This window comes from Dermacentor silvarum, chromosome 1 (assembly GCF_013339745.2).
Source record: "Dermacentor silvarum isolate Dsil-2018 chromosome 1, BIME_Dsil_1.4, whole genome shotgun sequence".
NCBI lineage: Eukaryota > Metazoa > Arthropoda > Arachnida > Ixodida > Ixodidae > Dermacentor > Dermacentor silvarum.
In genome coordinates, this window is record NC_051154.1 from 247,011,793 (window position 1) to 247,024,869 (window position 13,077).

At 46.4% G+C, this 13,077-nt stretch overlaps 1 protein-coding gene across 1 annotated transcript; it reads right to left on the reverse strand.

Annotated features, from left to right (window-relative positions):
* Nucleotides 1–1,102: 1,102 nt before the first annotated feature.
* On the reverse strand, nucleotides 1,103–4,939 carry LOC119438550 (hexokinase-2). Its single transcript, XM_037704789.2, has 2 exons — nucleotides 4,208–4,939; nucleotides 1,103–2,007 (listed from the first exon to the last, which is right to left on the reverse strand). Exons 1-2 carry the CDS (start codon nucleotides 4,792–4,794, stop codon nucleotides 1,143–1,145), a joined length of 1,452 nt encoding a protein of 483 aa, XP_037560717.1. The 5' UTR covers nucleotides 4,795–4,939; the 3' UTR covers nucleotides 1,103–1,142.
* Between the last annotated feature and the right edge of the window lie 8,138 nt (nucleotides 4,940–13,077).

Genomic DNA, 13,077 nt, shown 5'->3' on the forward strand with positions numbered 1-13,077 from the left:
AAAAAAAAACGCATTAGCATCGCCATTGCACCATCTTGAATTTTTTTTATTCTTCCCATTTGAAGTAAGCCGAATACAGAAATTAAATAAAAACCCGCTGCGGTGCACTCCGCAACTATGACATCCTAATGCTAGGTACAACGTCTCGGGTTCCACTCGCGGCCGCAGCAGCCGCACTGTAATGGGGACAGAATGCGAAAGCGACTCGTTTACTAAACGTTGAAAGCACTTTAACGAATCCTAGGTGGGGAATACAAGTCCGGATCCTTACACTACTGCTTCTCTCAAATCCCCGTACTACTTTTAGATTTTACAGCCCATGAATGAAACAAATTTCATAAAGGAAACCTCGTCAGTCAGCAAAACATTCGCTCTAGTTATTGTTTTTTTTTTTGCTTTTACTTGGGTGTTGAATATTTGTGTCCCTAAAAGGAAACCTGCTTCAAACAGTCGTTTTGGCATCCGTTGATTACGATGGTACATTTGTTCGCATTATGCAAGCCCAACAGTGCACTGCGAGGTTTTGGTTCGATAACGTCGCAGTAAAATAACCATAAGTTTCGTTGGAACACGCGTGACTAGCGACCCCTTAAACATATTCAATATGTGACATCAACCCCTACAGCTTACAAATACAGAGCTATGTCATCATGACGACAGCCGTACACTGCCCAGATGCATGTATGGGCGCTATGCCCCAATTGTAATATTTGTTTACAAATTCGACGGTTCTGTCATCAAAACAGGCACCACCAGAAGTGACGTAAGCAGGAACTTTGTGTGTGTGTGGGGGGGGGGGGGAGGGAGGGGTTGCATGTACATGACTGGGGGAGGACGGCAGTGCAGGCGCACGGGCCTATAGTGCCCCCCCCCCCCCCCTCCTGACCACGAACGACCTGTTTTCTCGTTCGTCTGCAGCTGATGTCGCTGTTTTCGTCCTAGCAAGTTGCTATAATTATGTAATGATATGATATGTTACTGTATGCTATGAAAAACATGCATTATGATATTTATCAACCAACATCAAAATGATCTAGTTGCGCTGACACATTTCCAGACTCATGCACGATAAAAAAACTTTACTTTCTCTCTTCTGTTCTTCGTGAAGCACATGATCACAGTACACAACTACACAAAAAGCCCTATCTCGATTCACGGTACCCATTTTTCTTCGTGGATCGGAGCCGTTCCACCACAGCGGCCACGAGTCCCGCTCCTTTCCCGCTACCGTTCTCGGCCAACATAAGCTTGAAAGGCCTCTCCGGCACCAGTGTTGTGATCAGCTCCTCCAAGTGCCCGCGCAGCCTCGGATGGTACTTGTACAGAGAGCCGTCGACGGCAATGGTCACTGGCGTCGGTTTGTCCACCCGTTCCAGCAGTTCTGCCAGGCAAACCGACACTAGCACGGCCGCCCTCACCGAAACCACGCCGCAGACGTGGCGAATTAAGGTGATGTCGTCTTCGGGTATCGGTTCTGTGCTCCCCATAAAACGAGGCACTGTCTCGCGAGCGTGAGTGTCATCCTCCTCGAGAAACCGCGACACGTCTACGGCCGTGAAGGTCCCATGTTTCTCAAGCTCCAGCACCGTGGTCTCGTCACCTCCAAAGAGTGCGCGTCGCCGGACGAGTTCGACGAGTATTTGGCGAACGATGTCACCCAGGAACTCCCCCGACAGGAGCTTCTCGAATGTGAACGAACCGGGGAAAAGTGATTGGTCGTCCACTACTCTGTCCAGCTCCGTCTTGACGAAGTCGAGCACGCCGTTGTCGCCGAAAGCGCCCCATTCGACATTGACGATAACCTCAGTGGGTGCGTCCTTTCTCTTCCTACTCTCAGGCTCCGCCTCAATCTTCTGGATTTTCTCGGTTTTCTCAAGGTAGCAGCCATTGCTTCCTGTACCCATGATAAGTCCTATCGCGCAGCCGCAGTCCATGAAAGCCCCCTGAACAAGCGTGCCCACAGTATCGTTGACGATGGCCACGAGGTCTACCTCAATGTCTGTGCGCCTGCAGTCACAGAAAGAGCACATATTACATTTGTGCTGCGGTGCTTGTAAAAACAGTGGTCACAACACCCCGATAAATATGTGCTGCTCGCCGACCGGCATGCCGCAATAATTATTGTATAACCTTCCCGACAATCTTTCTCAGGTGCAGGAAGTCTCTCTCTATGGAGACCTCGGGCCAGGGTAGCCCACCAGCCACCACTTGCACCTGAGGTCAACCATATGAAGACAATGTACAGTGTCTGAAGTGCTCAGCTCCTGCGTCTGCAGCGGATGCCCACCAGCTACTATGGACGTGCCGCGGGGAAAATACAGCCCGCTGAAGTACTCTTAGGGGTGTGAAGTTGAGAAACGAGCACACAAAAACTGAAATTCAACTGAGTTGTAAATACACATAAGTCAGTCATTCAGCCACAATGTCTTGTCAAATGAATTAGAAAAAAGATACATAAGAAAAGAACACAACAAGGCACATTAATTCAACGACAGAATGCATTAGTCCATTCATTCTGACGCAATGACGCGTGACAACTGAAGCGAATAAACTTGTTTCGAAAATGCTGGAGTTTAACGTTCCGAAGCTGCAAAATGACGCTGTACTGCAGGTCTCCAAATTAATTTTGTCCATCTGCGGCTCTTTAATGTGTACCCAACGCACGGTACACGAGTGGTTTTGCACTCCACTTGCGTCTGTCAGAATGTGGTCGCCACGGCTGGTAATCGAACCGGCGACCTCATGCCGAGCAGCAGAACTCCATAGCCGTTGGGCAGCCGCCGAGTGCAGGTAAGTTGTGACACAGCACTGAAGGGCGTTACTTCAGCGCATTTATTGAAATAAATTTTGGGGTCTAGTTTTCCTAGCCTACTCTCTGTATTGATTCAACGTTTATGGGCTTATGTGGGCGAGCACAAGGCCGCGGGTTCGATTTGTAGCCCCGGCGTTGAATCCTAATTGTGGCGAAATGTAAAAAATCATTCGTGTGCTAAGACATTGGTGCACGTTTTGCAGCTTCATACCGTCAAATTCAACCCTGAGCTTTAAACTACGATGTCTAGCCTAGTAAAGTTGTTGCTTTCGGAAGTTAAACCGCCTGAATTAATTCATTTCTACATTTTCTTACACAGCAGCTACTGCTTTCAGTGATAAATAGTATGCCTAGACCGTATTTTGTACACCTAAATTAACCTTTGGAGGTGTATGCGCCCAGAATAATTCAATAGTAAGAAATATTGCCATCGTCCCCTTGTGAGTGAAGTAGGCTCCTCGTGCCAAGCAGCCTATGCTCATGGAGACCCCAGACAGGATCGAAAATTAGTGTAGAGCAATGTGTCATGTTATACCAAGGTCACAGCATGGTTCCTACTGTTAGAAGCTTGTTTAGCGTGGGCGATGTCTCGATAACCAATGCCCTTTTCGCAAGTACTTCGGTGTCATTATAGAGGCTTGCGGTAGAGCTAACGAGAACTTTATTGAACAAAATTCGAAATTCGGCGAGAGCTAGTCGTATTGCACATCGTAGTGGCATTTTAGATTAGAAAACTTGACAGTGTACTAACACAAGGGCTATTAATTCTAATTGACGGTATGGTTAAGCACTTGTTATACATTCATGAGTTATCGTCACAACCTGAAAGACATTACCAAAGTGTGCAAGCAGAAACTATGTAAGCAGACGTACTCATAAGGTGAGTGAAATTGAATGAGAGAGCTTATAAAAATTTACATTAGAGTATCCGCATCCCATAGTCGTCCTCGCGAAAGATTAAAGTGACAGTGTGTTACAGTTAAAGAAAAACGCCCTTTACTTCCATTTTCCACTAAATATTTAGCATTGAGATAAACACACATGTCATTTGCAGATTTGCAACAAATCTTCATGATGCGGCATTAAAACTTACGTGACACAGCTTTCAGTGAATATGTGCAGAAATAAAGTGCAAAAAGCTTGAACTCGGAATGCGTTTGAGCAAGCCACATGCCTTGCAATATGCCATTCAATATCTGTAATGAGCGATCACTCAAATCAGTATTTGGATAAAGTGTCACTGAATTTATTTCGCGCATCGAACAACTCAATAGCAAATCTGCATTCGGAATATTGAATCAATCTTTACGGACCCGAAGTAGTCTCAAATATTTTCTCTAGCTGTAAAAAAAAGTTATCGGGACTTTAAAGAAGACCGTAATAATTGTTCGTTACCTGCGTATGGCCTCCCTGAGCATGCGGCCAACGTCCTCACCCACCACTCCCGAACAGTCGTAGCTCACAACCCACTCGGTCAGTACGGCAGCGTCGAGCGCTTTCTGTACGATCGGGAAAGAGAAGCAGAAACCCAATGGAAGCCGCTGCCCCGCCAATCCGTTCGCCTCCACGAAGTCGCGTAGGCAGTCTGCCAAGAAATCGAACAGCTGCTCTCCGGGACCAGTTCTCGCAGCACCCGGCACAGCGTAGTGCTGCACTCGGCACCTAGCCGGGCTCCCGGGCGTCAGATGGAGGTGCAGTACTCGAAAGTTGGTTCCGCCCAAGTCCAGAGCTAACACGTCTCCCGTTTCCGTGCCGTCCGGGAGTTCGGGAATGTGGGCCACGTCCATCTGAAGAGACGAGGGCCGCTCGGGGTTCGTGAGCAGGCCGAGCTCCATCTCTCTCCGGAACGTGTCCCGCACCTTGCGCACCGTGTCGGGGTCGAGGACGAATGGGCGAACGACATCCTCGACAGTCTGCCGCTTCATGTCGTCTTCTATTTCCAGGACAGGGTAACAACGCCGTAAAGCCTCTTCCAAAGCCATGCCGTGCACTGTAGGTTAGGTACGCGCAAGACGCACTCTCGATCAGCCGTTAAGATAGTACGACGCGTGTACAGATACGCGAGTGTCAGTTGCGGCAAGTTCAACTTTGCTCACCGCGTGCAACCCTTCTCGAAGAGCAGCTACGGCCGCGGGCAGCCGACTCCCCTCTCGTAATGAAACTGGTTCTTGTTTTTTTAGTTTTGTTTTTTAAGCCTCCCGCCAATAGCGTCTCGCCCACAAGAGCAGCTCGCGGTAAAGCGCAGGAAAAAATGCGGGCAGTCCGGACAAAGGCTACGGCACACCGGCTGCTTGTAGCGCGCACCTGTGCTATAGCAAGGCGCGCTCGCGAAGGAGTGGGAACGAAAGGCGCGCGAAGAAATGGCCTAGGCACTGCTGGGTCATAACGGCGGTTTTGCGTAGCGCGCCAATGTAGGAAAAAAAGGACAGAGAAGAGTAAAGAGCGCTCTCTGTATACTCTTCTGTGTCCTTTTTAAGCGAAGATTTATAGGCTTGCAAGTTTTGGCGGTGGTGGTGGTTTCACGCAGAAAACTGGGCCGATACTGGTGAAAGTACAGAAAGGGTCCAAGCTTAATGGCACGTACCAGGGACACAAAAAGAGAAAGAAAGGGAGAGAGAGAAAGAAAGGAAAAGAAAGGAATAAATACAGAGAGAGAAAGAAAGAAAATCACCGGCCCTCCCCTGTCGAGAAAATGGGGGTAAGCGAAGCTTGTCGTGTGTGTACTTGACCGACGACTTTCCTTTCCCTTTCCTACTACTTTTCGTTCCATTTCATGGTACTTTTCGTTCCCTTTCCTTCTACTTTTCTTTCCCTTTCGTGCAACTTTTCCTTCCGTTGCGTTGTACAATGGTAAGCACTGTTAGGGTGAAACCTCATTAGTATTCACGAGCCTATAGCAGTTGACGTTTAGCACAAAATAAAGAAAACTATTATTTCCTTTATCGGCATCATCATTAGGCGTCGTACTTGGCATATTTACCCTTGAAGTAGAAGATATCTTGAAGTTATACCAACTTGAATACTAATGAGGTGTTCCCCCTAACAGTGCTCACCACTGTACGTTTCCTTCCCTCGATGTGTACATTTAATAAACGCTTATGTTTTATTACTGTGACATGTCGTGAACTTTACGTTACCCTGACGAAGGTCAGATACACACACGACAAGCTTTTCTTACCCTCATTTGCTCGACAGGAGAAGGGCTAGAGATTTTTTTCCTACATTCGAGCGCTACGCAAAACCGCTGTTTTAAACTACGACCAATTCGCCAAAGCTTCTACCCTAATACTGCTCGGTCATTCCGGTCGACAGATGTACGAACATGATTAGCTGTGGTGAATTCGGGAGCCGTGTGTGCAACAAACCGCGCCGTTAATTTTTGTGAGAGCTTATATCGGCGCACTTTCACGGGACCTGTGGTTAACAATAAGCGTTGTCACCATGTCATAGGTTAAATTTCCTGTTGAAGTTTGCGCAAGGCTCACAGTTCTCGTCCAACTGTGAGCGCCGCACAAACTTTGACATGAACGCTTACCATCGCTCAGTTTTCCTTCTTAATGTAGGTTAATTTCATGGCGCGCGATTACTAAGGCTGCATACAGAGCCATCGCAGGCGTCTTCAACTTTCAGCGTAGACCACTCAGGTGGTTTATAAAATGTTGATAATATTCATTATTATTACTATTTATTGAAGCAATCCTATGGCCGCCTGCAGATAGACGAAGTTGAAGCAAGACAAGTGGCAGAGGGAGTTAAGACAAAAAAAAAGTGAGATAGAACAAAATGGAGTCGGTGTTGTGGAGCTACTAAGTGTAGTTTTATTACATGTTTTTGCACAGTTCGCTTTATAAGATCCATGATGTGGGTAACCTTCTTCGTTCAACCAGCCAAAGACAGCCTCGTCTTAACGAAGTGCGCGCTCCCTGAAGACCCGCCAGTCGATCTTCCCGTCCACGTGACGGCAGGTGAGCTCGTGTCTATCGTTCTACAGAAGGCATCTATCTCTCTGGACAAGCTCTTAAAAAAAGGGTCCGTGAAGATAAATCTCCAAGTCTCCCTTTTCAACCGCCTTGTACGATCGCAAGTAGAGAAGTCAGCCGCATCGGAGCCAGCTTACCATTCACATCTCTCCGTTGTTCTTCAGGCGATTCAGCTTCAACAAAAGCAAGTTTTCCAGCAAAATCAAATGATTCAGACTTTTGTTTCGGCTCTGAGTCTCAAAGAAAGCGTTTCTACAGTGGTTGCGCAACCTTAACCCTTTGATGGTTTGTCGGGGAATCCAGAAGCTTGGATTGGAATGGCATCGCAAGAAAACGGTATGAGCTGCGTATCACGGGACATTGATGTGATGCATGGAGCACATGGAAAGAGAGCTTCATCTCCTCATTGAGTGGCAGCCCGCTTGAGCGATTTCATCAAGCTATATTTCATCGCTACAGGTCTGGAGCAGTGTTCGAGTATTTCTTCGAAAAACGTCGACTACTTCAGCTTGCATAGCCGGAACATCCACTGAGTTCTTTTATAACACTGATAATACATGGCCTACCTCGGGAATTGCAACGACAAATTCAAGCTGCAGCACCAAAAACTATGGAGGTTTTGCTGGAGTCATTTCAAGAGATCGCCTGCCATTGGACGGAGAGGGCGACAAAGCTGCCTAGGGATGTTCAAGAGACAGAAGCATCGAGAAGCACAGTTTCATAAACGGTTACGAAAGTCTTTGAAAGAGAGAAGTCACCAAAGGTCATTTGATACCGCGGAAAGAGAGTCATTGCCTGAGGAAGGCATTTTGCCCAGATTGGGAAAAAACTAATAAATTATGGTTCTCAATCTGACCCTATGACAAAAAACGAGACTGCTTGATTTCTGCGAGTTTGTTACATATCAAACTTGAGGTTATTAGACAACGTACAAGAGCACTTATAAACAGCATAGCTTCTGTATCCATTCTTAAGAAAAGCAACGCTAACCCACAAGATGTATTCCGAGGGAGGTGAGTTCTTGTGCGTGGGTATGATGGACGCAAGAGATTATTGTGAGTCGGCAAGCCTATAGTAAAGTACCATTCTAAAGAGGCAGAAGTGGTTGCATTAGTTTTAAACACTGTGGAGTACGACTGCCTCTTATCTCGTCCGGACATGAAGTTGTTGAGACAGAATGTTTATTGGGACGATACGACGTCTCTTGATCAGGAGGCTGACGAAACAGAGTCGGAACAAAAGGAAGACCACCTACGGAAGCTGAAGAAAGACAGTGCAATTCCTCAACTCTACCCCGAACTGGTATGCTTGGATGGATATCCACCGGCGACAACAAAGTTCGAAGTTCCATTTCGCCTGTCCGACAAAACAGTTGTGAGAAAAAAAACAACTTGACAAGAGAAAGGAAGGCATGGCTGAAATAAAAGCTTCAAAAGATGTTGGATTCCAATGTAATTCGCCCATCGGTGTCTCCCTTTGCTTTACTTATCACCATTGCTCCAAAGCAAGACGGCATCTGGCGGCACAGGCAAAATACAACGTTACCAACACTCGACGTCGGTGACATGGTGCGGGTAAAAAGAGGGCCGAGCCTGAACGCGGCCTATAACGGGATATTTTGTGTGAGCAGACAAGTCAACAAGGACACAAATACCATATGGTAGATTGGCCCCAATGACACCATAGAATCTGCTGCTATTGGAAATATATCCAAGTATTATCCCAGGAGGGATGCAAACAATGCTGGGGGGAATGAAGCAATCCTGTGGTGGCCCGCAGATAGAAGTTGAAACAAGACAAGGGGCAGGGGGAGTGAAGACATTAAAGAAGAGGTAAGGTCGAACAAAATGGAGTCTTTGTTGCGCAGCTACTAAGTGCAGTTGTATTACATTTATTATTATCATTTGTTTATCTATCTTACATTGTTTTGTATACCACATTTGTTATTTCTGTACATTCTGTCATGTGTATTACTCTGTAAGTGCCCTAGTTCAAAGGCTTATTAGCTGTTTCGGGGCACTATTGTACTTGATTGATTGATTCATTCATTCCTTCATTCATTCATTCATTAAACATAAATAAATACCACAACGAGAGAAACAGAAGCCGGCTAGCAATTCTCTCCTGTATGCAAAGGACAGCACGCCCACCTTCTTGAAGGGGAGAGAAACAAAGGGAAAGAGAAGAGGTGGTGCATTCCACATAAAGCAAAGCAATCAATCAATCACTCGATCGATCGATCAATCTCACTTATTGATTCATTTCGAGGAATACATACGTAATAGTTGGACCGATAGCCTACAGGCTAGTTGTCAGTCCAACTCAATCTGCATGTGCAGGTCAGTCCTTACTTTTGAGCATAGTTGCTGTGCTTGGAAGTTTATTTCGCTAGGGTAATCTGCCTACAATTTGAATATTCTAGACCGCATGTCACGTACTGAAATATATATGATTACGTCACTTTAGGTCAGCTAATCCACAACTTTCTTCCTTTTCAAAGTAATTTTTACTGTTGCTCTATGAAATTTAGGCAACGAGGAGACAGAAGTAGATTTTACCATAGTATATCGGACTCATATCTACACTTGATAGTGAACTATCATGATATACGCACATTACTTTTTGTTTCTGTGTGTAACACTGTTTCATTTTTTATAAATAAAATGTGGTCGCCTACAGCATTTACGGTACATGAAAGATGAAAGAAAACAGCTTTGCCGAACAATGCTCCGGCAACCATTGCGGGGGCCCATAGCCTCGAATAAAGGCATTACCTCCAGCCGCACGTGGCGCACTGCCGAATCAATCGAAACGGAACAATGGCTGCCCTCCAATAAAAAGCAACGTTTGATCGAAAAGTTTCTTGGTTAATGAATGGGCGTAGAGGAACCGCCGAGCACGATTCTTCCACCGACGTTTGATTCACAGAGTGGCACAATGGTTCTAGGAATACAAATCATGCAGGGGAATTGTGAGGCGTCCTTCTAGGATAGGGCTCCAATGCGGCAGCGAGCAAGGGGTCTTCTGGATGATGTCCCGATAAACGCCACTAAATACAAACTAAATACAAAACGCGGCGCAGGCAGCAGCCGCCCTTATTGTTCCGGTTTCGCGGTAATGTTCCTCATTCAAACGCGCATATCTGTCTACGTCAACCCAACGCCACGCAAAAGCCCGACGTCTTCGTCGCCCGAAGCGCCCCTCGCTAAGCGAATGGGGAGATTCGGCGAAGAATATCATTCCAGAAACTTGCGTCACGTGAGGCTGCGGGACTGTGTTTCAACGAGGCGCGAGTCTATGAACAAAAATTTAATTCTGAGGTTTTATGTGCGAAAACTACGATATGATTATGAGCCGACCATTTGAACGCCAGAGATAAGGTCCCGTTCAGTGAAGTGACAAAAGCGATCGAGAAGTGGAACGCAAGTGGCATTCTGTATTACGACAGTCAAAACACGCAGGAAGCAGTCAAGAATGAGGAAGCATACAAAGGAAAATGGAGCATAAACATTGGGAGAAAAAGAAAACACAATGAAATTCATTGAATTCTTCGGTTTTACGTGCCGGAAACCGTGCACAATGTTTAAGAGGCACGCCGTAGTGGGGGACTCCCGATTAATTTTGACCACGTGGTATTATTTATCGTGCACCCGATGCATGGTACACGGGCGTTCTTGCATTTCAGCCCCACCGAAATGCGGCCGCAACGGGCGGCATTTGATGCCGCGCCCTTTGGTTTAGCAGCGGAACGCCAAAGCCACTGCGTCACCACGGCGGGTGCCGTCTATGAATATACTCGCACCTATATAGCGCATTTGGGAGAAGCATGAGGAAGGCAACCTATGTGTTTGCATTAAAGGCGCACGCTTTTCTTTAAACATCGCATGCTTCTTTGTACCACAATTGGGAAAAGAATGAGCACTAAAAAGAAAGGAATTTATTTCTACTCAGTTTCCGGTTGGGAAGCCACAGCCCAGCGAAAGAAAATAATACAAAAAGTCACGCGTTCATGACGAGGAAAACAACTCTGAAACCTCTCTTGCTGTGGCGACTATAGGGATCGAGCCCATATCCGCTTCGTCCATACGGGAATCGGTCGCGCTAACCACTATATATATTAAACTTCGGCTGCACTTATCACAGAGAACGTAATATGGTATGCATGATAACCACACAGACAGCAGCCAATAAATCGCACATCAGCGCTTCGCGAAGAATCCCGTACAACAAGAATCGAAAGCAGAAACGCGGAAGAAAAAACTGCAAACATATCTTAACCTAAAAGGGAAGAAATACAAAACAGGGGATGAATGTCTCGAAGATGCACAGTAGGCTATGAGGAACGTCGTAGCGGAGGCTCGGCATTGCAAGTACTGTGCTGGCTTAACGTGCGCAAGAAAGCTCGACCCAAAAGTTTTTTTTTTTTTTGCATTCCACCCCCATCGATTGCGGCCGCCAGGAATCGAGCCCGATACCTTCTGCTCAGCAGTAATACACCATCTTAGCAACTTAGCCACCGCGGAGGGTGAGGGCGGCAATGAACAAAGAAACAGCTAATCAAGATAGGGATCCAGTAAGGTTGATTATTTGTATGGTCGTAGCTCGAAATTGCTGTCGAGTCAAATCTTTTAAGGTAAAATAATTTAAGCAGTAGAGGAATAATAGAGATGCTATCTCTTTTCATGGTGCACGCATTAAACGGCAATGCAGCTGAATAGATAAAAACTTTCCTAGCACTGTATAAGGAAAGCGTGCGTTGGGAAAAGCGATAACATCGCTCCATCATTCATCAACTGCTTAAAAAGATAAAGAGGAGTGAGCCTTGCAGGAGTGAGCCTTGCGGCAATTTGTGAAGCTTCAAAGGTGGCTGTCTAGTAGTTCGATAACTTAATTCCATCCTTACGAGTTAGCGTCTGCCGTCAGATATCGCTGGCTGGCATTTCACCCCAATCTGTTCATCCAAACAAAAAAAAATTGGGGGGCGGTGGGAACAGAGACAGCGAAGTCGATGCAAAGAATGAAGAACAAAAAATACCATGCAGATTTACAAGAATGGGAAGAAAGAAATTAGAACGGAAAATCTGTACGATAAAGCAAAAGGCAGCGCTCCGCTATTTGAGGCTCGAGCTGGTTGCCTGAGAAAAACGCACCGGAGCAAATACTCGCAACAAGAGCAGGCGTGTGTATGCTGCAGCAAAAATCTGGAGACTACTCAGCACATCCTAATGGAATGCGAAGGGATTCACCTAGTGAGACCCGTAGGTAACGTACACCTTCCAGAAGCGCTAGGATTTAAAGGAGACGGGAGCATCAACCGGTCAGCAGTCGAGATAAGCAAGAGACTATCAGAGTATTGGTGGGGAAAAAGCAGGGAAGAGATTCACACGACCGGATCCTGTTACAGGCATAGGTAGCGTAATAGAGTTAATATAACCAGCTCTCGAAAAAAAAAGCTCCCCATAGCGCCCGTGCATTGAAATCGGGAACCGCAAGGGCGTTGCATGTTGCTACCCTATAGGCAGGCGCACAGGCGCAGACGACGAGATGCGATTCAGACGAGGCACGCGATCTACCTGATCCGAAGCCTCCGTCAGTATGGTAGCGCCATCTAGTTAAGGCGCCTGCAAACGCAGCCTTTTAGACACCGTAAATTTTACATCGAAATTCTCTAAATAGCTATCCGATATTTCTGAAAAATATACGGAATGAACTTCAAGCGTTGTCTGTGCCTACGTGCTACCTATAAGTGCTTGCTTTTGCATCATATTTTGAATATTTTTAGTGCTACAAGAATAAGCCGTAGCAACATGGCGGCGCCTATGCGGTTCCCACTTTTTTCGCCCAGCTTTTCCTCTAGAGTCAGTATACTAACTGTATGGGTAGCGGAACAAGGTATATAGATAAGTTTTGAGGAAGAGTAAGAGATTAAGGAGATGAACACAAAAATGCTACAATGAAAAGCATCTGTAGACTTTTTTATCGGCGAGGAGGAATGTAGCCTCGAGCCAGCGCGCCTCGCCGTTCTCCTCCTCGCACCGGTATGTGCGGATCGCCGTTTTTCTCAGCGGCAGATTGGAACGGTAGCGGTGTAATTGCGAATTAGCGCGATTCTAACGTGTTCCGTCTTTGATTACTGCATTGTCAGATGACTAAAGGCCAACGGGCTACCACTGCGCTGTATTCGGCTGGAAAAATAACTTTAGCAAACGAATGTAAAGTGCATATTCAGCCGCGGCGACTCCGTGGACTCCGCCGCTGCGGTTGCACACAAGCGTCGACTTTGGT